Here is a 23,944-nt window from a genome sequence, read left to right as displayed (position 1 = left end):
GGTCCACGTCTTCCTTGTCCTCTATGTTATTGTTATCAGTAAGATAAACAGCGAGCTCATTTGCATTGTTGTTGGCCTGCCGATTACCTCTCAAGCCCACGAGACTAAGGGATCCTCGACGATCAGACCTCCCTTGACGGCGCATATTCTCATTGGCAGCATCTTTCCGATGTTGACCAGGATTCTGAGCCTCTTTCTGTGCTACATAATAGTCAAACAACTCATTCAATGCGTATGTAACATCTCTTACCAGGATTTCCCCTCGTGCATCTCCATAGATTGACTTGAAGCATGTCTCAACTTGATTCATCTTTTGTCTCGGATCAAGCACGACAGCAATGTGATCATGTTCATCCTTGGATTTAATTCCATGTCTGATAAGTCGTATTCTAGGCCTTAGTTACTGGTCAGTATGATGTGCATAATTGGATTATATCTGCAAAACAGTTGTTTAAGTGTGCAGGTTGAGTGTTCTAGCCAGTAGGCAAAGCTTCAGATACTTCAAGTGAAAAGGGCGTCCGGACGATTACGTACTGACCAGTATACATGCAAAAATGGCTCGAGATGGAGAAGAAGGATAGTTGGGACTGATCAATCACAATTAAGGGCAAAGAAGTCATCTCACCGCAAGGTTTTACCCTAAAATCAAGGGTAAGCCTCCCTATAAAAGGAAGCCACTTGGAGAGAGAAAAAGCGACATATATTTTCATCATCATCCATTCTTAGGTAGAATTCTCTCGGTAGTTCAGTCCTTCAGCCCAGTCCAGAGCCTCATACCTCGCCACAGACATGATCACCTGAGTTCCAGAAGCTCCCGGAGTACCAGTCATCCTTATTCCAGCCAGCAAGATCATAGTTTAGGAGTTCCATCGCCCGGAGTGGCAAAACACTTTTATTTCGCTTTCGTAGTTTAATTTACTTGCATTTTCCTTACGTTGGATCTTTGCTGCTTTTGAATTTCACTGCTTTGAAGTATTTTGTTGAAGGTCCGAACAATGTTTAATGCTATGAAGTTGATTTCTGTTCAGTTTGTCGAGCTGCTTTCTTTCTTTTCTGCCTAGTTAGTTAGATCTAATGTTTCTGGTTGTTTTTTTTAAGTGTTAAATCGTTCGTTTCTGTGTCGACGTAATTTTCTCGAAGTTAGTATAATCTGGTACTGTTTGATTGTGAAGTAAATCATTTCATGCAAGGTGCAGTTATGTGTTTCCTGTTTTCTTCCATGCTGATCAGTAGGCGAGATTTCAGTTTCGATGTTTGATTTTCGATTTGGAATTTTTGATTGTAGATCTGTGTTCGTGAGTTGTTAATATGTGTTTTTATGGTGCTGAATCTGGTTTGTTTTCTGATTTTAGTTTGTGTTTGTTGAAGAAGATGATGTCCATATCCAAGTTTGGGACCACTTTGCTTTTTAGATGCTTTTTGCTTTTTGTCCTTCACCTTTAGTACACCCTGCAGATCTGTCAGCCTAGTCACCACAACTACCACTTATTCTCTGCTTTTCTGTTTAGCCTTTTATAGAAACCTAGTACTTTCCGCATATTTTCTGTTACACTGGATCCACCATAATTCCACGTACACCACTACATGTCGACCACCATTCACCCTTCCTAGTCAGTAGGACACCATCTTAATTTCCCGTCTAGGTAGAGACTCAACCCAAGCGTGGTAGCTAACCAAACCATCCAAAATATCACCGCAATCTGTCCAACCGTCACCATCTCTGTGGGATTCGACCCCTACCTTCACTATACTACCCAGTAGAAGAGGGTTGAGGATTTATTGATACCAAGTTTTAGGCTTAGCAGGGGATTGTTTCATCCTGATTAGTAGGATACATCCTTGCTTGAACGACACCTACGCAAACCTGCTCTTTCAAATGGCGCCGTTGCCGGGGATGGATGACGTTTTTGAGTTGCTAATGTGTGTGATACTTTGGTGTATATATTGTGTATAATTTTCCTTTTTCTTTTCATTTCAGTTTATGAGCAGTAGCTCGTCTCCTGATCAGTGGAGGCCAAAAATACTGAAGCGAGGAACTATACTCGTAACCACTCGTTCTGGCCTGTCGACCACCTTGTCTGACCTAGGCACGAGTAGTGACGAAGAGAAGGGCACCATAGAGGGACCAATACCAGAAGAGAAACTACTGTTGGAAGGCAGCCCAAGGGAAATGGCCAACCAGGGAGATGAAGACCCGGAGATCGGGACGCTGAACGCACATACTGAAGGAGAGCCCTCGCAAGCCATAGTCGTTACTCCAGGACAAACCGCCTGCGATGTGAAGCCTCATGTGATCGCGATCCTGCCTACATACTGTGGGAAGAGCTATGAAGGGGCCGTATGAGTTTCTTCATGAGTTTTGTAAAATTTGTAGGGCGCAGAGGAGACCAGCAGGAGCGACTGAGGATGATTATAGGCTGAAGGCTTTGCCATTTGTGCTCAAGGGGGAAGCTAACACCTGGTTCATGCGCCTGCCCCCCAACTCTATTGAGACTTGGGCCGATTTCAAGTCAGCATTCCTGGGCGAGTTTTTTCCGTCATCCAAGACAAGCGCGCTGAAGAGGGAAATAACTAATGTGAAGCAAGGGTTTGATGAACCCTTGAGTGATTATTGGGCAAGATACATGGGTCTTTTGGAATCATGTCCCAACCATCGCATGGCGGACATTGAAGTACATCATACTTTCTACGAAGGTATGAACGCGGTAACCAAGGACCTGGCAAATTCATCGTCAGGAGGAAGCTTCACGCAATTACGGGTCAGCGAAGCGAAGAGAGTCCTAAGAAAGCTACTGAATGCAAAGAAAGAGTATGACCATTCAAGGGAAGGATACAACCGAGAGCGGGCTGCTGTTGCCTCGTTTACTGATCAGGAAAATAAGCTGGAGCAGAAAATGGATTTGAAAATGGATGAGCTGAAGAAGTCACTTCTGAGTGCGATCGAGAAGAGCACTCCACCACCTCCCCCAGCTGGGAATTACAAGGGTGCAGAGCAGGGAAATCAAGTACTGAACTATGATCAGCCTAATGACTTCAGGAATATGGAGCAAGTTAATGCTGCGGGGTACTTCAATTCTAATGGGCATTGGATTCAAGGTAGACAACGGGATGCACCATGGAGGGATCATCCAAACTTCCGATGGGGTGACGGAAGCCAAAATCAGAACCAAGGTCAGAACCAGTATAACCCCCATCCGAACCAAAACCCTAACCGTGGACCAGCAAACCCAGACTACAAGCCCAACTGGTCAGGAAGAAACCAACAATCCCAAAACCAAAACCCACAAAACCAGAACCCGAACCCTGTCTATGTGCCGCCCCACCAGAGAAACTTCCAAAATTTCCAAAATCAGCCGAACCCAGGACCCCAACACCATCAGAACCAAAATCAATTCCAAGGCCAGCACCAGAATCAATATCCTCAAGATCAGTACACCCCTCCTGCCCAGTATAACCAATACCCGCCTAATCAAGGCCATCAAAACTCCCAGAACTATCAACACCAAGGGCCGAGTCATTTCCAAAATTCGAACAGGCCAAGGAGATCCGTTGAGGACATGATGGGTGAAATGCTAACGTCACAACAGAGCATCAAAGGAGAATTGCAATCCCATAATGAGGTCGTGCAGGGGATGCAAAATGCCCAGAAGGAACATAAGGCGAACATGGATATGATGAATAGGCAGTTAGCTCAACTGGCCAGTTCGGTGGGTGATTTGAAGAGAAATGCGGGGAAACTCCCATCTACAGTCCATGTTCCTGAAAAGGCGAACGTGAGCAATGTCACATTGCGGTCCGGTACTGCCTATGAGGGACCCCAACCGAAGAAGTCCAACGGAGAGCCTTGTGGGACGAATATACTGAAGGATGTCGTCTCAGAACGAGAGCTCAACAGACCTCTACCTCGAATGCAGGATCCATTTTTCTTGGGAGAAACACCATGTGGAAAGGGCGAACCCGAGAACATACTGACCAGGAAGGAACCTCCTCAAAAGGAAAAGCCCAGAATGGAGGCCCAGACCCAGGAACTACCCAAGAAAGACTCCAAGAAGGTTGCTGAGGGACCAGTAGAGGAGAAAAAAGGGGAGAAACCATTCCCATTCCGATTTGTTACAAAGAGGAAGAAAGAGAACCCGGTTGACTACTTGTCGATTTTTGGGAAGTTGGATGTCACCATACCATTCCTCCAAGCCGTGAAGCTACCCCATCTCGGGAAATTCATAAAGGACTTCATAGCCGGGAGAGCCCAGAAGGATGGCAAGATTATGGTGGAAGGAATAGCGTCAGCAATAGTGCAAGAGAAGTTACCACCCAAGAGAGCCGACCCCAGGTATGTTCACCCTACCCATAACTGTAGGAGATGTGAAGGTCGAACATGCAATGTGTGATTTGGGGGCATCTATAAATGTCATGCCATTGTCGATCTATAACCGATAGAAGGGGGTTAGATTGTCGAATACTAGGGTGTTGATCCAACTGGCTGATAGGTCATGCATAAGTCCTGAGGGTGTTTTAGAGAATGTGTTGGTTAGAGTGCATGATTTTACCTACCCTGCTGACTTTTATGTGATCAAAATGAGTGAGTCCGAGGCTAGGGAATCTAGTGGCATATTGTTAGGAAGGCCATTTTTTAGGACGACCAAGAGAATAGTAGACATGGCTGAGGGAACAATTTGCATTGATTTTCATGGGGAGAAGTTTATTTTTGATATCAATGAGGCCATGAAAAAGCCTATTGATTCTGAAAATTTATGCTATGTTGATGTGATTGACCCCTTAGTCCAAGATTTTCTTAAGACCGAACTATTGCAGGAGAAACTCCAAGCTTTAGATGTGTATGAGCAAGTTGACGTAGAAGCCGCTGCATGGTGCGATCTGATCAGTAGCCAAGGGTTGACTGATGAAGAGATAGAAAAAGCAATTATGAACTTTTGTCAGAAATCAAAATTTATTGGAGCCGCAGGGGCTCAACTACCAGCCAGTACAGAGGAATTCTCAGATGGTGAATTAGAAAAAGAGGGGGATGCTGCAAAAAACCTTCTACCCACAGACACACTTCCCCAACAAGTAGATTTAAAGAAAACGGCCAACAAACAAGCCTCGGTGAGACCCTTTTCAAACCTCCGAGATGAAATTCCGAAATACAACCGCCGACTGAAGAGCGGCCGCCAAACCCACAACCGCAACAACAAGAGCCGATTCCTCAGGCTCCGGCGATGATTCCCTTGAACGAACTGGCAGAGTTCCTCAGGCAGCAGGACCCAAATAAAGTTGGGCGGCTGTGTTGGCGGGTTTTAACCAAATCGGAAGCGGATCAAGCATGACCGGAGGAACCCCGATAGTACCTACCCCAGAAACAAATGTTCAGCCCACAGTGCACCCACCGTCTTCCATTCCAACTTCCTCAACAATCCCACCAGAAAAGAAATCTCCCTTGACGACCGCACCATCAGAATCCTCAAAACCCTCCCCGACTCGCCCACAAATCGAACCAATGGATGTTTACCTTTTTCTGCCTATTATGACTCTGACCTAGGGGAAGGCGAATGGAAAGCAAGCGAGGAGCAGAAGAGCCGGGAGGAAGAAGATGAATCGGAGAGAACACCGGTAGCGGAACTCGTTCCCCAAGAAATGGAAAGGGAGGGGATAGATCTGAATGAAACGGCCAGAAAGAAAGTCCTTATGACTGATGAGGAGTTTGAGGAGCTTTCGAACGAGGTAACCAGGATGAAAGATGGCACTGCCAAGATGGCTGAGGGTCTGGACCTCGCATCGGAGGCAGTAGGAGAGAGTGAAGAAGCTGGTACAAGGAACGACCCAGAAAGCCTAGCCCACCAGCCAGTAGACAAGGTGAAAGAGAAACAGACCGAAGAGGAAGAGCCGAAGTCGGTGACTCCCCAGCCAGAAGCAGGGGAGAGTGATACACAAATCGAGGAGAAGGATACCGAGGTACAACCAGCGGAACAAGAGCAGGTGGTACCACCAGTATTGAAACCGAAAGCAGTTAAAAGAAAATTGGTGTTGAAAGGTGATCTAAAGGCAGAACGGCTGAAGCCAAAGAGAGTATCGCAAGGATGCCTAGGGAAATGGACATCCAGCAAGGCAGAAGCAAACACGGCAACAAGTGCGTTGGAAATCTCTAATGAAGAACACAAGGCTACTCCTACAAAACCTGGGGAGGAATCCTTGTCGGCTACCAACTTGAAAGATGCCTCGACAGCAACCGAGGTGGTCTCACCCACGCCGAGTGACCAGAGGGAAGAAACTGACACGATGGCTAAGGGTCTGGACCTCGCATCGGAGTCAGTAGGGCACCCAGAGCCAGGAGATGACAGTACCCATATCCTCTTGCAGACCCAGTCTACTGCCCAGAAGGAGCCTTCAACACCAACAGAGGAGAGACCGGAGGAAAATGAAGACGGAGATGAGGACAGATACCGCACGGAGAGGAAAAGGAAGGGGAAAGCCCCTGTTAAGAAGAAACCAAGCAGTAAGAAGCAACGCACGGTCAACACCGGCATCGCCATCACAGAGTCAGATCAGAGAGCCCCACCGCGCCGAAAGGAGCCGAGTGACAGCGAGTATACCGCAAGTGAAGAATCGGGGTCAGAAAGCGACGTCTCCCTAGAGGACGAGGAGTATGGCCAGAAGCAGCTCCCACACAACCATCGAGAGTTGATGCATCCTCCCGTGGAAAGATTGAAGTACCGGCGTTGGAAGGTGGAGCTCACTGATGAGCTAATAGAAGACATGAAGCACTTCAACACTAAAAAGCTTCAGGATGCGTTTGATGACAAGGACGACGGCAGCAAGCAGATTAAGAGTGGGAAGGTACTCTTTTTCCCAGCATTTGATGAATTGAATTCTCGTGAGCCTCTCTTGTTGCATTCGCGTGCGTTGAGTTTTGATTGGTTGTTGGAGAATGTGGACCCCAGTATACCTATAAGGCTGGCAAATGAGTTTTTCACTACCTTTAGATTCAAGGTCACTACGGATCTGGTTGAAGAGTCCATAACCTTTAGGGTATTCGGAAGAGAGGTGAGCATGAGCTTGATTGAGTGGACGGTCAGATTAGGAATGTGTAGTTTAGGAGAGGCCATAGGGCCTGAGTGGAGAAGTAGGGAGCGGGGAATTCCCCTCAGCCATGTGGAATTTGAGCCCCAGGATGCCTGGGGGGAACTTACTCACCCTGATGCAGGGCAATTCCAGTCCACTATTTCCCGCTCCGTTCATTTCAACAACCCAATTCTGCGTCTTGTACAGCTTTACCTGGATTTCAATTTATTGCGGCAGTCGAACTCCGCTGTTATATCTTCTCTGGTGCGCCAAGCACGGAAGGAAGTTACATCTGGGTTTTTGGACCGCCTACCAATGCCATCTAATTGCCACCCATCCAGCGAGGAACCTCTCCCTCTGCCATATATTGGAAGTTTTTGTCAGGAACAACATAGCTATCTCGGATGGAGAGGACTTATCCCCCTTGACATTGGTCGACCCTCCCGGCCTCTTTGATACACCATTGTTCGTCCGAACGAACACCGTTTACATGAGGCAGGGCATACCACGTTTCTACGCGATGGGAGAAGAAGTTATACCAGCCGGGAGAGCGACGGCAGCCCAGGGAACACCAGCGCAAGAGCAGAGGCAGGAGAGGTTGGAAAAAGCAGTGGCGGAGTTAGCCGATGAAAATAGGAAAGCAAGGGCGGAGTTGAACCGTTTGGCAACTGTGATGGAAGGAATCTTGAGGGAGTTAGCTGCTGAAAAGTTAGTACGAGAAGCTGGTACAAGCGACCACGGAGGCCAGGAAGTCGGATCACAAGGACCCCAAACAGAAGAGGAGAGACAAGAGGACGGAGATGCCGAGGAGTCGGCCGAGCCTGAAAGAAAACAGTCCGAGAATGAGGAGGAGCAACCGCAAGAACCACCTGCACCACAACCTGCCCCGCGAAGGAGCAGGAGGAACAAGTGACCACCACCCCACCTGATCAGTTAGTTTTCTTTTTATTTTCAGTTTTTAGTTTTTCGTATTTTAATTGTGTTTTGTTTTTGTTAGGTAGTATAATCCGTGTAGAATGTGAGCAAACCCTTTTCATAACACTTAGCCTACGCAATTGTCTAAGTGTGAGAAGTCAGTGTTCGCTATTTTGACGCATGTGTTGTGTTTTTTTCTTTGTTTTGTTTTCATAAGCATGTTGGCTCACACTTAGCCCATTGCATGGTCTAAGTGTGAGAAGTTTATGTATATATGTGTTTTGTAATTGTTGGATTCTGCTTAGGTTTTAAACTCTCCCACTTCGCCTACTTTATAGTCTAAGTGTGAGAAGTTTTAGTTTTTAGCATGTCGTTTTGTTTGTCATGTTTGTATGTCCACCGTACTGGCCATTACCTTTTCCACTTCACAGCCTTATCTGAGGGCAGACACTTGTGAAGTGGGAGGGGGGACGCAATGGCCAATATGATGTATGTGTATATGTGTGGTTTGTGTTTGTGCTTGTGTTAGTGTCTTGTTAGGTCTAGTTTTTTTCTTTTGTGTGTTGATTGGGCTTAAAACTCAACTGTCCTGAGCTGACGGTGAGGGGAATTGAGGGAGATACGACATGCTGGAAAACAGAAACTACCCCACTTAGTACCTCCTAGCCAGGATAGATGACGCAAGTATGAGGGAAAAGCCCATCCTTAGAGCTAAACACGAAAGCCCTCTTTAAATGTGAGTTAAAAGCCTAAAGTGGAACCACTTTCCACTAATTCAGAAAAGAAAAGAGTGGCTGCCACAGGGTGCCTAGGGTGAAGTGACTGCGTGTAGCAACACTGAAGGCAGTAGGAAACCTCCCAAAAAAAAAAAAAACCACTGGGATTGTGTGTGCAAGGCATGAGACGATTGGAGCTTACTGGCCAGAAAGGTGTATAAGAAAGCAGAATCCATCTGGGCAAGAAAGTTTGGAAGAAAATCGACCAGGGAGTTATCCCAAGTCCAAAAAAAGAAGAAGAAGGTATAAGGGTGGCGAAGCCACAAAGAAGAAAAGGGGGAAAGAAAAAAAAAGATAAAAGAAAATGGTCAGAAAAACTTGGCCACAAAAAGAAATAGAAGGAATAAGGGTGGCGAAGCCACAAGAAACTACTGACCAGTTGGAGATCAAAACCAGAAGCGCCAGCCAAGAAAAGCAACTAACCAGAGGCCCAAGTGCACACAGTTCCCCCACCTCAATAAAGTAGAAATTTTGAACCTTAGAGCCTTAGGAACATCCACCCAAAACACTACAAACCAATAGCCCCGTTACAAGCCTTTAAGCCCTTCAGTAGCTGCACGTGAAATCTAAGTCCGAAGCAATTGTGGTTGAGCACTATGAGAGAACAGTCCTAACATTCCCGGAGAGGTATGAGTGACTGAGTGAACCTAGTGTTTGGCCGAAAGTTTGGGCGATCTTGACGAGCGGATATACTGACTGGGAGAGAAAGGGGGGGCGGCGGAAGTTCAAGGCTGTCTAAGGACGGATTGCACCTGATCCCGAGGGGAGGGATGGTTGAAAATATAGCCCAATCTTTGTGTTTAGTCTTTCTGTGTTCGTTTATGTGTTTTCTTTTCTGTGCTTGTTTTTGTGTTTTTTGTTTTCTCTTTCCGTTGTAGTCTAGGGTCTAGTTTAGGATTGAGTCGGTCAGGGGAGTAACCAGGCTAGAATTCGACTTATTTCTTTTTGTTTGTTCTTCACGCTTGAAGACAAGCATGTGGTAAGTGTGAGCAGTTTGATAAGTCGTATTCTAGGCCTTGGTTACTGGTCAGTATGATGTGCATAATTGGATTATATATGCAAAACAGTTGTTTAAGTGTGCAGGTTGAGTGTTCTAGCCAGTAGGCAAAGCTTCAGATACTTCAAGTGAAAAGGGCGTCAGGACGATTACGTACTGACCAGTATACATGCAAAAATGGCTCGAGATGGAGAAGAAGGATAGCTGGGACTGATCAATCACAATTAAGGGCAAAGAAGTCATCTCACCGCAAGGTTTTACCCTAAAATCAAGGGTAAGCCTCCCTATAAAAGGAAGCCACTTGGAGAGAGAAAAAGCGACATCTATTTTCATCATCATCCATTCTTAGGTAGAATTCTCTCGGTAGTTCAGTCCTTCAGCCCAGTCCAGAGCCTCATACCTCGCCACAGACATGATCACCTGAGTTCCAGAAGCTCCCGGAGTACCAGTCATCCTTATTCCAGCCAGCAAGATCATAGTTTAGGAGTTCCATCGCCCGAAGTGGCAAAACACTTTTATTTCGCTTTCGTAGTTTAATTTACTTGCATTTTCCTTACGTTGGATCTTTGCTGCTTTTGAATTTCACTGCTTTGAAGTATTTTGTTGAAGATCCGAACAATGTTTAATGCTATGAAGTTGATTTCTGTTCAGTTTGTCGAGCTGCTTTCTTTCTTTTCTGCCTAGTTAGTTAGATCTAATGTTTCTGGTTGTTTTTTTTAAGTGTTAAATCGTTCGTTTCTGTGTCGTCGTAATTTTCTCGAAGTTAGTATAATTTGGTACTATTTGATTGTGAAGTAAATCGTTTCATGCAAGCTGCAGTTATGTGTTTCCTGTTTTCTTCCATGCTGATCAGTAGGCGGGATTTCAGTTTCGATGTTTGATTTTCGATTTGGAATTTTTGATTGTAGATCTGTGTTCGTGAGTTGTTAATCTGTGTTTTTATGGTGCTGAATCTGGTTTGTTTTCTGATTTTAGTTTGTGTTTGTTGAAGAAGATGATGTCCATATCCAAGTTTGGGACCACTTTGCTTTTTAGATGCTTTTTGCTTTTTGTCCTTCACCTTTAGTACACCCTGCAGATCTGTCAGCTTAATCACCACAACTACCACTTATTCTCTGCTTTTCTGTTTAGCCTTTTATAAAAACCTAGTACTTTCCGCATATTTTCTGTTACACAGCATCCACCATAATTCCACGTACACCACTACATGTCGACCACCATTCACCCTTCCTAGTCAGTAGGACACCATCTTAATTTCCCGTCTAGGTAGAGACTCAACCCAAGCGTGGTAGCTAACCAAACCATCCAAAATATCACCGCAATCTGTCCAACCGTCACCATCTCTGTGGGATTCGACCCCTACCTTCACTATACTACCCAGTAGAAGAGGGGTTGAGGATTTATTGATACCAGGTTTTAGGCTTAGCAGGGGATTGTTTCATCCTGATTAGTAGGATACATCCTTGCTTGAACGACACCTACGCAAACCTGCTCTTTCAATGTCCTCAGCCCAATATTTTCCAATCTTCACCCTATTATTTAAGAAAAAAAATGAAACTTAATAAAATTGTTTTTACCAAAAAGTAATGTATTGTAGATTGTGATTCAAAGAAACAATTTAAGTATTTACCTCATCTTCATGGCCATTGAACTTATTTCATGATCATCACTAACTTCCAATTCGGAGATGAGATCAAAGATATCACACATTTCAGCGAAAAAAATGTGTGAAGTTGGATATTTGGTGCCAGACATGAGGACAGTCAACTCGTAGAACTTCTGTAAGTATTCAATCATCTTCTTCACATTTATCCAATCATGTCCCTCAAGCAATCCAATGAAGTCATCATTGTGCTTCTTTTGGCTCAAATCTTTTTTATAAGAAGGATACATTTGACTGTAGAACTGGAATGCCTCTTCATAAGGTATGGCAGACTGAAGCATCAAGTAAGTTGAGTTCCAACGAGTGGGGATATCCAAGCACAATGACTTCTTGCAATCAATCCTGTCTGCAAGAATATTCACCACCTTGGCCCATTGTAAAATTCTTTGTGGTGAACTTGTGAGCCACTTGATGGCCACCCTCACCACTGACGTGCCAATTTCTTCCAGCCCATATTGAACAATCAAGTTTAGAATGTGACCTACACAACACATATGAAAATACTTACCTTCGAAAATATTACTATTAAACTTGCTCAAGTAAGACTTGACATCTCCAATAGCTCCATCATTTGCATTTGCATTATCCATTGTGCAACAAAAAAGAGACGCCAATCCCCAATCCTTCAGCATTGTGATTATAGATTCACCAATGTCTGCCGCTTTATGACTTTCAATCAAGGAAAAACTTATTATCCTCTTATGCAATCTCCACTCTTTGTCAATAAAGTGTGCAGTAACACAAATGAAATTTGAGTTATTCACTGCCGTCCAACAATCACTCGTGATTGATACTCTGCTCATGCCCTCTTTCTTGAAATACTTGGCCAAACCATGTTTGCGCTCAAGGAACAACTTCACACAATCAGTTCTTATTGTTTGTCTTGAATGAAGTTGTAGTTGTGGAATACTAGTTTTACAGAATCTTCTAAAACCCTCGTACTCCACCATCCTAAATGGTTGCTCGTCCAGAGAAAGTCTATTTGCCTTTTTATCAAACTTCCAACTAGTCAAAGATGAATTGCCACCTATTTCATCTACGACATAATTCAACACAGTTCGACCTTTATTGCTGCCTTCCCCTTGTGCAAATTTCTTCGAACAGGAAAGGGTATGGTTTTTTAAACCATTAGTTCCACACCAACGCGGATCAGCTGCAATTAGAACCTCACAATGTTTACACTTTCCTTTCACCACCTCAATAGGAGGATTGCGTTCCATAACCTTCACTCTTTCGTAATCCTTCCAATGAACAGATCTTGGCTCCTTCTTTATCTCAGTTTTTCTTTTCTTTGATCGTAATTGACTAACATCGACATCTTCCTCTTCTATATCCTTTAATATGGAAACATCTTCTAATTCTTGGCCATTTTTGAACAATGTTGCTATCTTGTGGCGTGTTCAAAGGTGATGGATATATGTTTGGACAATTTGGTGATCTTCCACTTTGACTTTCAGCCATCCTACAAGTTTGAAGTTACACATATCATATCAACAAGTTGCTTCATCAAATAAAGTCTAAAACAACCACAAATAAATTGCAAATGAAGTCCAAATACATCAGAGAGACATAGAGTCTTTGCATTATTTCTATATGGCACATTTCACTTATACACAGTGTGAAGGTATATTCAAATATGCTAAATCAATTAAAGAGAAGAGTGGGTGAGGGCTCAAACGTCATTAGATATGTGGAAGAATATTCAAAGTGTTAAAAATGAATCTATTAAACATCAGTAGTCAATAAATGAACAAATCACGTGGATTCATTGTATACTGTCCTAGATTCCAAAGTCAATGGAGAAGACAAAGCATACATGAATTTGTCACTGCGCGGAAATTGAACTTCGCCACCACTTAATTAAATTATCTACATGCGCAGAATTCAGTATTTATGCATATAATTAAATTGACTCGTTGATATGTTCATCGAATTTTGAAACCCCTTCGTACCTTCTTCAATCTTCAGATGGAGAGGTAGCGGAGGCGGGGCCGCCATTGCTTGGGCGGCGCGGGCCGAGAGGGAGAGCTGGAGAGGGCTTAGCGGACTGCGTCTGCGTGTGGGAGAGGGAGGAGCCGAGGAGAAGACGACAAGCTCGTCGGTGCAGGCGGTGGTGCTCGTCATCGGTGGGTCGTGGGTGAGGGTGAGAGGCACAACCGAGACTAGTGAGACAGGGAGCGGCGGGTCAGGGAGTGTAACTAAATGTGTAGAACCCTAAATTCCCTAATTGAATTAATTGGATAAATGTGACGAATTAAATAAAAGATTAGTAAAATTATATATAATTTTTGGGTTTTCGGGTATCGTGCAACCCGATACCCGAAAATCCAAAAATTCCAATACCCGATCCCGACCTGAAACCCGATTTTTCGGGTATCAGGTATCCAATTACCTGATTTTTTCAGGTTCAGGTATCGGGTATCCAATACCTGATATCCAATTTGACAGCCCTACTACTAATATAGTATTTTCTCCGTTCCACGGTAGTATAGGTATTTCTTTTTGGCACACAATTTAAGAAAAATTATTTTAAGTGAGTTAAACAAATGAAGAATAAAGTAAGAAATGAAAAAGGTAGAGAGATGAAAGAGAGAATAAAGAAAGAGAGAGTAAAGTAAGTGAGAAGAAATGTGTTGACTTTTACTAAAAGCGAAAATGTCTCCACTACTATGGAACGTACCAAATGACAAAATGACTCCACTACTATGGAACGGAGGGAGACCTCATCATTTTGAGACGCTAGATTATATTCCATCCATCTCATATTACTCACTTTTATTTTTCAGATTGTAAAATTTAATATTGATTTTTAGTGTAATTAAATTAGTATTTTAAGTATAATGAGAAATTACTTAATAAAAGAATATTTAATTAATTATAATATACTTGTAGATTTTTATCATAATTCTTATTTAAAATAAAAATAATGTGAGTAGTTAGGGACGAGGCAAAACAGAAAAGTACCAGTTATTTGAGATGGAGAGAGGAAGGCGTTTGGTTATTAACATGGGTTATGAAGATATTTGGGCCGCCATTTGGTTATTAACATGGGTTATATAACTGTGATGCGCAATTTGCTCATCTTGTGGTGCGGGAGGGAGTGCTCCTAGGAGAGGACCTTGTCCAGCTCCGAATTCTGGAGGTGCAAAGGTAGTGTAGCTGATTTTATGTGCATATGAGAGTATATCTGATAGTTTGAGCCGAGTCTCGACCGTAGTTTTGGAGGAATCGTCTGCATCATCCACTGACTTGATTCTTTTAGGGCGACGGTAGTAAGAATAATGATCAACGAGCATGATAAGAACATGTTCGGTTTCCTTAAGTTTGTTGGCATAAGGTAAGAAGAGAAGCATCTTTGGACCCGATGTCGTGGGTGAGCTTCTGTTTAGCATCTTGAAGATCAAGTATATCCTGGAGTTCAGCAATGTCTTCAAAGAGCTGAGTCTGAAGGGCTGTGAGTTGGGTGATGATTTCTTTGGCAGAAGAGGGGGCTGAGTCTACCTGAGCAGGTGTTAGGGATTGTGCTTGCGAAGATAGGAAAGAATGCAGAGAAGCTCGAAATGCACTAATCCAATGTGGGCGATTAGGCGAGATGTTAAGGGTGCACTCCCTTAACACGATTCCGGCGACGACGAGAGGTCGACGACGGAGGGATAAAAGTGGACGTTTTGGGCTTTCCCCGGGATCAGCTCCTAACTAGGGTTGCGAAAAATAAAGAGGACGAAAAAAGTAGGAAAATTATGATATTTCTTGATTGATTCAAATGAATAACAATGTCCACTACTTATAATAGTGGATACCCTAACTTAAGGAACAAGAAATTATCCTAATAAATATGAAAAGATATGGTAAATCAATAACTAACTAAATAATATAGATATGGGGATAATCCTAGGAATATGCTCGTATCAACTCCCCCGCAGTTGAATTCCACCTTGTCCTCAAGGTGGGAACCACGACACAATGATGAGCATCGCGAACAGAAGCTTTGGCGAGGCCTCCCCTCCTGGATCAAATGCACCAAATTGTTGTTTTGCACATAACGAAATAGTTGAATGCCTCCATTCAGCCGTTTTAGTACTGGCACCATTGTATACTTCACCAACCGAAAGATTCCAGAGTCCTCCTATAGCCTCTTCGGCAACCAATTTCCTTGCAAATCCTACAAGCTGAACAATAACACTGGTGTCTATTTCCTTCGCCACATAAACATCTGTCTTAATGAGTTGCTTTTCAGTATCCTTCGACATGGCAAGCTCCTGTACATATACATTTCCATCAGCAACGTTATCATAAAGGATTTGTCTCCATTCCCACCTCAAATGGAACCTGCCACCCTTTTTCAAGATATAGTTGTTGATTGGACCACTCAAATAAACATCTACTTTATCGAAAGGCTCCAGTTGCATTGTTATCAAGAATGCGCTCATCACAAGTGGTGCTCCAATTGGAAGGCTGAAATCAAGTTCGCCAATTGTGTTGACAAAAGTGTGAGTATGATTCTTCACCAACAAATTAGAACAACATCGGCACATCGAATATCCTTTAAGAGTTCTAACATATGTACTAATCCTTCCGTGAGATCTTTTGCAACTGCTACAGCTATATTTACATGACTCCCAATCTGTCTCATCAGTCTTATAGCTCCCGTTGACAACAAAATCTTCACTTGTTTTGTGCTCACACAGTACTAGAACAGGAGGTGATGTCTTCTGAAAACATCTGAGAAGGTAAATGCTCGTTGCCTCCTGCTTGACACATTCAACTTCTGGAACCATTCAAATTTGCCGCACCAGTCCGTCCTACATTGACCATGTCAGGTTTTAAAATTACACTTCTTGCAAAATTCTGAACCTCTTTGCGCAAGGTGGTGTAAAAATAAAATTCCGTCTGTGGCCCTTGAAGTGATAAAAAATGTCTCTAAAACCATCTTCAATAACCAGATCCTCCAAAACGGTCAGGTCTAAAGCATTGCACACATAAACCACCTTTGCTAGCTGCGTGACTTCATCCAACACATATACAAATTCATACTTGGGAAAGGAAAGTCGAGAAACGTCTAACTCCGGCATGATATCCCCTGCATTCAATCTAGCATTAGCAATGCTCTCGGTCTTCTCCTTGGGCAGACATTTACAACTCGTATCTAACTCCAATAGCCTACCACCCTCATCTGTAGCAGACTGTAAATAATGAACCCCTTGCACCCCAAATTGAAGATTGGATAAACCATGGTGTGTGACTATTGCGAGAGTGAATGGTGACTTATGTCTATCCATATCGTGCTTCCTATTGTTCAGCCCCAAAATAGAGAGCTTGTCTAAACAGCCTTGAATGCCCAAACACGACTGTGGTGATGGCGTGTCCTTGCGCGGAGGGAATAACCGAGCATCGGCGTCGAGCCTTGTTGAATGATGAACAATACTTGCAACATCACTGACATGCAAATCCACATATACACAGGCATTTACCTTCTTAACTTCCTCAATGGGACCCTCTCTGTCCTTTTTCAACAAAAAAGAATCAATCCAGTTGCCTAACATTGTACTATGCACCCTATCATGCTCCACATCATGTGTAGGTTTTCGACGTGCAAGAATCAATCCAGTGGCAGTAGATGAATCATTATTGCCATAAATTGATCCACTAACATCAACACTAGAATGAATAACATCTTTTGTCTGTACAATCACATTCGACAGATCCAGAGCAAATTGTATTTCATCGGATACTTGCAAAAATTCCTCAACTTCTGTCAATACCTCTTCCTCACGAATTGGATCTTGATTAAGTAATTGATCAATTACAATATCATCATAATAAATTTGACGAGATTGCACCGATTCACGATTATCAATATCATCGGCAAGGGACTCCATTGAACCATACCTTATATCTGGGCCGCGTGGCAGGGAGATCGGGGCTGGTGCCGGGGCAGCAGGCAGCGGTGCTGCTGAACGGTGGTGGCTCGGTGGATGCCAACAGGCGGGCCAGCGTTGCAGTAGTGGTTGGTCGAGCACGGGCTCCTGGTGCTGATGGTGTTGCTGCCAATAGGTGTGCTACTGGAGCGGACTCGGCTGTGGTGGTTGGCGGTGGCTGTAATTAAGGGACGAATGCTCATATGTCGAGGATCTCTGTTGTCCGGGTGGGTCCCAGCAGGTACTGCGGCTGTTGGTGCCAATGTTGGTGGCGGAACTGATGATTCATGTCGTAGGGCGGTGCAGTATCTGGTGGTCGGAGGTCCTTAAACTGGAGGTGATGCCAATCAAGGGGGTCCGACGGTTGATTGGGAGACGGCGTGGCAGCGTGCTGGGCGTATGCCGGAAGGTCATAAGGTGGATCTGGATCAGGTGGAGGAGGGTACCAGTCTGGCTGGTAAAAGGAGGCACGCTCCTACTGCCATGGTGAGCCGTATCCAACCTCCTGTTTAATCTGATGCAGAAAGCCGTTATCCGGTCACATAGAAAAATGATATCCTCGTTGGTGTAATGAGCCATGAGTACTCTCAATGAAAGCACCAATTGTTAAGGGTGCACTCCCTTAACACGATTCGGGCGACGACGAGAGGTCGACGATGGAGGGATAAAAGTGGACGTCTCTGGCTTTCCCCGGGATCAGCTCCAAACTAGGGTTGTGAAAAATAAAGAAGACGAAAAAAGTAGGAAAATTATGATATTTCTTGATTGATTCAAATGAATAACAATGTCCACTATTTATAATAGTGGATACCCTAACTTAAGGAACACGAAAATAATCCTAATAAATATGGAAAGATATGATAAATCAATAACTAACTAAATAATATAGATATGGAGATAATCCTAGGAATATGCTCGTATCACGAGACCTCAAACAGTTTAGAAGCAAGAGATGACATTTGAAGGAGAAGAGATTGCGCTGTCCAGAGCCTTTGTCCTAGCGGCAATGAGCTTAGACATTAGTATAGGAGTTTATTTTTTAAGTCTAAATTTACTTAAAAAAACTTTTTGGTGTTAGTTTTTTTACTTAAAGAATATATTTTGATTATATTTAATAGTTTTATTAAATATTTTACATACTTATGCATGGTCATATCTTACAAAAAAAATAGTTGTCAGTCCATTAAATTTGTGATCTAATTATTAAAATAAATCATCTAATAAAATAAATTTTTAATCTAATAATATAGCATAGTTAATAATTTAATACTCCTATCTTTTTAGCCTAATAATATAAATATTCAGAAAGATAAATCTAATTTTTGTATTAAGATATTATATATGCAAAATTATTAGTAATATTGTAGAAACCAATATCCAAACCAGGATGCATAGATGAACCCTAAAACGGCAATCACTCCCCATCACACCCACCCACCCACGTGTTCTTCTGCATGAACCGATGCCCACACGCGTCACCACCTTCATCTCCGATCATAAAACCTCACCCCCACTCTCTCTCTAAAATCTTACTCCTTACTACAATGACCGATCGGCAGTACGCGACGACAAGGCCCGCCTTCGCCCCCACCTCCATCCTCCACAAGCTCAGGGCCCACGCCCCCAACTCTGCCCAGCTCGTCGGCCTCGCCACCCTCGTCATCTCCGGCGGCATCCTCCTCCTCCTCTCCGGCCTCACCCTCACCGCCACCGTCCTCGTCCTCATCTTCTTCGCGCCCCTCATCATCATCTCCAGCCCCATATGGCTCCCAATTGGCTTCCTCATCTTCGTCACCATCTCCGGCCTCCTATCCTTCATCGGCTTCGGTGTTGCCGTTGTTGCAGCGGTTTCCTGGATTTACCGCTATTTTAGGGGGCTCCACCCGACCGGTTCGGACCGGTTTGATTACGCGAGGACCAGGCTTGCCGACACGGCTGGGCATGTGAAGGATTATGCCAGGGAGTATGGCGGGTATTTGCAGAGTAAGGTCAAGGATGCTGCGCCTAGTGCGTAATAAGTGTGTGTGTGTGTGTTTTTGTGTGCTTTTAACAATTTTTATGAGCTTTTTTACTGCTGAAATTAATCATCACTATATATATTTTGCTTTTGTTATTTGAGGTTTCATTGTCTATATATTGTCAATTTGTATGATTCTATGGCGTTCAGGTAAACTCTCAGAAAATATGATGGGGGCTATCAAGTGGGTAGTTTATATATACTACTCCATCCATCCCACCATTGGAGCCGTATTTGGTGTGAACATAGATTTTAAGAAAAATGGTGTGAGCAGAGATTATAAGAAATGTAAAAAAATAATGTGATAATGGTGTGAGCACGGATTATAAGAAATATAAAAAAATAATGTGATAATGGTGTGAGCACGGATTATAAGAAATGTAAAAAAATAATGTCATGGAAAAGTTTGTGGGATATGTGGTCAATTTTTTTATATTGATTTTATAATAGAATTCACACTTAATTTAGTAGAAAATGAGATTTAATTAATGGTAAAAGTGATGGTAAAGGTGTGGCTCTTATTGTAGGGTTGTCAGGGTTGTCGGGGGAGGAAGAGGTATAGTTTGTTAGGGCCCTTGGGGAAAAAATCCACCATAATGAACAGAAAACCCGCTCTAAAATTCACCACAATTAATTTTCCAATATTCACATGTCACAACATCATTTAAATTCCATTTTCAATACCTATATTAGCACCTAGCCCCAAAATCCGCCACAATTTCTATTACCATTTTCATCTTTTTTTTAAGTTTTGGAGTTAGAAAAAAAACTAAATAACATGAATTTAAGAACACAATAATTTCTATCACCATTTTCATCTTTTTAAGCTTTGGAGTTAGAAAAAAAGCAAAATAACATGAATTTTAAAACGTAATATTGAAACGTACAAAATAAGCTTTGGAGTTAGAAAAAAGCAAAATAACATGAATTTTAAAACATAAATTGAAACGTACAAAATATTAACAAAAAAGTTACAAAGATAAATAAACTACTCCCTATGAAAAAATAGTTACAAAGAGAAATAAACTAAGTACAAGCAAACTTCAATGGTTATGGGTCTAAATTTCTTTGATTACATTTCATTGGCATTGAATGTACACGCGTTTCGTGTGCATTGTGCATTTTAGCTGTTGACGAATACACTCTTGGAATTGGGGTTGGGGTGGTGTACGCTGGGATTGGTCGGCTACACCGAAGCTAGGTCCGGCGTCCTCATCACCCCAATTGCTCACTCTTTCACCTTCAACTATCATTTTATGCATGATGATACATGCATACAAAGATGTTGGTCAGCATCGACTTCGAGAATCATAATTGGGTGCACCTTTGTAGCCACTCGTGACAGTCAGACAATCTTCACAAGCCTAATGCATGCAATCAATACTTTCCAGCATATGGTTTATTTTTAGATATATCGTACTTTCCAGCATATGGTTTAGTTTTAGACATTCTATATATGGTTTATTTGGGTATGAAATTTTATCAGAATAGCCCTTTCTTAGGTAAAAATATTTGGAAAAAAAAGTAAAAATACATAAAATATAGTACTAGACATTCTATATATGGTTTATTTGGGTATGAAATTTTATCAGAATAGCCCTTTATTAGGTAAAAATATTTGGAAAAAAAATGTAAAAATACATTAAATATAGTACTCCCATTCCTTTTGTAATTTTAGTGCATCCACATGTTATTTCATACTACTCCCTCCGTCCCATAAAAATATGTGCAGGGGGTATGACACGAGAATTAAGACATGCTCCCTCAGTTCGCGATTAGGAGTCTCGTTTTTTCATTTTAGTCCGTCCGCGAATAGGAGTCCCGGTTCACTTTTATAATAGGGTCCACCTTCCACTAACTCATTTCACTCACATTTCATTTAAAACTAATATATACAAATGGGTCCCCTATTCCACTAACTTTTTTCCACCCACTTTTCTTAACATTTCTTAAAACTCGTGCAGCTCATAAATGAGACTCCTAATGGGGGACAGAAGGAGCAATTGGTAAAGTAAGAGAGAGGGAGGAGAATGATATGGTAAAGTAAGAGAGAGGAGGAGACTGATAGTTAAAATAGTGTTAGTGGATAGTGTGACCTATATTCAATGTTATCAAATAGCGGATATGGCGGCGCCATGATGTTCGGTGGTGGAAACGCCATAGCAACGCCATATCCACCATTTGACAACATTGTGTGCGTACTGCATTTAGGAATGGAGCATTATGCAAGAAACATGAAGGTTAGAGTTGTATTTTATGCTTTATTAATTGTTTTAAGAGTTTTAGATGTTATATTTTTATGAATTTCTTCTTTTTGAATTATATATAAGTATTATTTTATTTATTTAATTATTGACCGCCATATCCGCCATATCCTCGTGGCAGTTTTTAGGCAAACCGCCATAACCCGCTATACGAGATTGATAACATTGCCTACATTATTAAATTGATATAACTCTCAAAAAATGGAATGCATATATTTTTGTGGGACATATGAAAATGGAAAGTGTACATATTTTTATGGGACAGAGGGAGAGATTATCAAGACATATATACTATTACTAGTTTAAGAATTGATTTTGTATAAATGTTTAAAACCGAAACAATAAAAACTCTCATTTTAAGTGTAAAATCAATACTTCCTTCATAATTTAAAGAGTAATTTTGATTTGGCATGAGTTTTTAAGAAATTGCTTCTCCCACGCCCCAACCTTTTCAGCGGAATCTGAGTCACTCGGCGTTTGGAGATTACAGACCCAGCCTCGACGCGCTTAACCATCCTCGTCCGGACACCCCTTTCCAATCCAGCCAATCTCCTTTCACCGATGCAGATCAAGACGCCCTAGATACGATGATTGGTCTGCTCAGTTCCGGCATACCGGATACGCCCGTTCCGACGAGACTCAGCGGGACTGTAATACCCCGACTTTTTCTACCTTTTATTTGAGCTCGAAAGAATGTTGATTTTCAAGTAGAAGTTTTTTTTTATTTTTATCGTACAATCTTTGCTCCTTTTCGAGGCTTGAAGGAGTTTGGACTTTCGCGGTCTATCAAGAAGAATTCTAATTCTTTGTTTGAGCTGATTTATTTGAGAAACCTTTTCTTCATCAAATCAATTCTTTTGGTTTGAGTCCCACATTTTTGAGAATCCCAAATCAGCATGGTCTTTCATGCAAGCCCAATTTCTTATTTTCTTTTCGAAGCCCAAGTTATGGAGGAGACCAAGTCATCAATCTTTTCCATCAATTTCATAGCCTAATTGCCCACTCTCTTTTTCGGTAGATATTTAAGGAATAAATCATTTTTTCACTAGGAGCAAATCTCAGACAATATCAACAAGATTTTCTGCCCACAACTCCACGATCCCATATCATTCCACCAATTCTGTAAATTAAATCATTCTCTCAAATCCCAAAGAATAAAATACATAAATCGCGAGAGGAAAGGAGGAGAACTGTAGATATACGAAGGAGAAGAAGATTTCGGCAGTCTGCGGTGGTGGCGTTTTGATCAGCAGCGGCTGACCGGCCGATGATGGTGCTGAGATGGAGACAGCGGCAACGCAGTATCGACGCCGGCGACGATGAGCAATGGAGACGGCGAGCATCGAATACTATGGTGCTGCGGAGCGATTCGCGAATTGGATGTGAAACCGAGACAGGATAGGCGGTGGCTTGCACACCGGCGAGTTGTGGAGGAAAAATGGGCGACGGCGGTGCTGGAGTTTCACGGCGATGACGGCGGCAACGAGTCTGCAGGTTGAGAGTTAGAAAGAAAAAACAAGTTAGACGGAGGGGAAGTAGAGAAGAGATTTGGGGCTGCTCGGTGGCGGAAGATTTAGAGAGAGAGAGGTGTTGTTTCTGGAGAAGAAGATGAGTGTGAGATTGAGGGAGTAGACAGCTGACGGAGGGGGTGAGAAGAGGAAATTGAGAAGAGATATGAGGGAGTAGACAGCTGACGGAGGGGGTGAGAAGAGGAAATTGAGAAGAGATAGGTGACGTGGGCGTTGGGGAAGAAAATAACTAAGGGGTTGATATTTTTGACTTTTCAATAATAAGTTGACTCTTTTAGGCTTTTGGGCTGCTGTTTAAAATTAGTGGTTTGGGCTTCTAGAGTGATTTAATCGGTTGGGCCAAGTAATTAATTGTAGTTTGGCTGCCCACTTAATTATGTTGGATTGAACTTGGAGCACAATAATGATGAGACGCGAGTGGTTGCCGCGACATCTTAGGCGGCCTTAAAAATAAATGAAAGAGAAGAGCAGTCGCAGTAAGGATTTCAAATTCAGAAAAATTAAACGAGCGAGGTGGGCTTTCTAACTATGTATTTTGTGGGCTTTCTATCCTACATTAATGTGTAGGCTTACTTTTAAATTTATGCAATATTTTTCAAATATGAGTTATGTGCTTAAATTCTAAATATGTTGTGTCATGCCGTATTTTGTTTTTGCGGATGTGTCTATCTGATCGCCTAGTGGGGAGTGAGTCCCTACTAGAAGTTGAATTTAATCGAATTCGGGTTTGTCTAGGGAGTGAGTCTCTATTCAAGCTAGTGTACACAGAGGGGATCGTGCGCTATCTTTCGAGTTGGCTCCGGTGATCG

General features: G+C 42.6%; 1 protein-coding gene and 1 pseudogene across 1 annotated transcript; one reads left to right on the top strand and one right to left on the bottom strand.

Moving 5' to 3' along the window:
- Positions 1 to 14,418: 14,418 nt before the first annotated feature.
- Positions 14,419 to 18,718, bottom strand: LOC121760754 (annotated as a pseudogene).
- Positions 18,719 to 18,869: 151 nt separating this feature from the next.
- Positions 18,870 to 19,340, top strand: LOC121761311 (oleosin G-like). Its single transcript, XM_042156961.1, has one exon. The coding sequence runs from the start codon at positions 18,870 to 18,872 to the stop codon at positions 19,338 to 19,340; it is 471 nt and encodes a 156-aa protein (XP_042012895.1).
- The last annotated feature ends 4,604 nt before the right edge of the window (positions 19,341 to 23,944 follow it).

This window comes from Salvia splendens, chromosome 13 (genome assembly GCF_004379255.2).
Source record: "Salvia splendens isolate huo1 chromosome 13, SspV2, whole genome shotgun sequence".
Classification (NCBI taxonomy): domain Eukaryota; kingdom Viridiplantae; phylum Streptophyta; class Magnoliopsida; order Lamiales; family Lamiaceae; genus Salvia; species Salvia splendens.
This window is presented reverse-complemented; position numbering and strand designations above follow the sequence as displayed.

Excerpts from the sequence above, each read along its gene's own strand:
- LOC121761311 (XM_042156961.1), top strand. The coding sequence starts at position 18,870 with ATGACCGATCGGCAGTACGCGACGACAAGGCCCGCCTTCGCCCCCACC.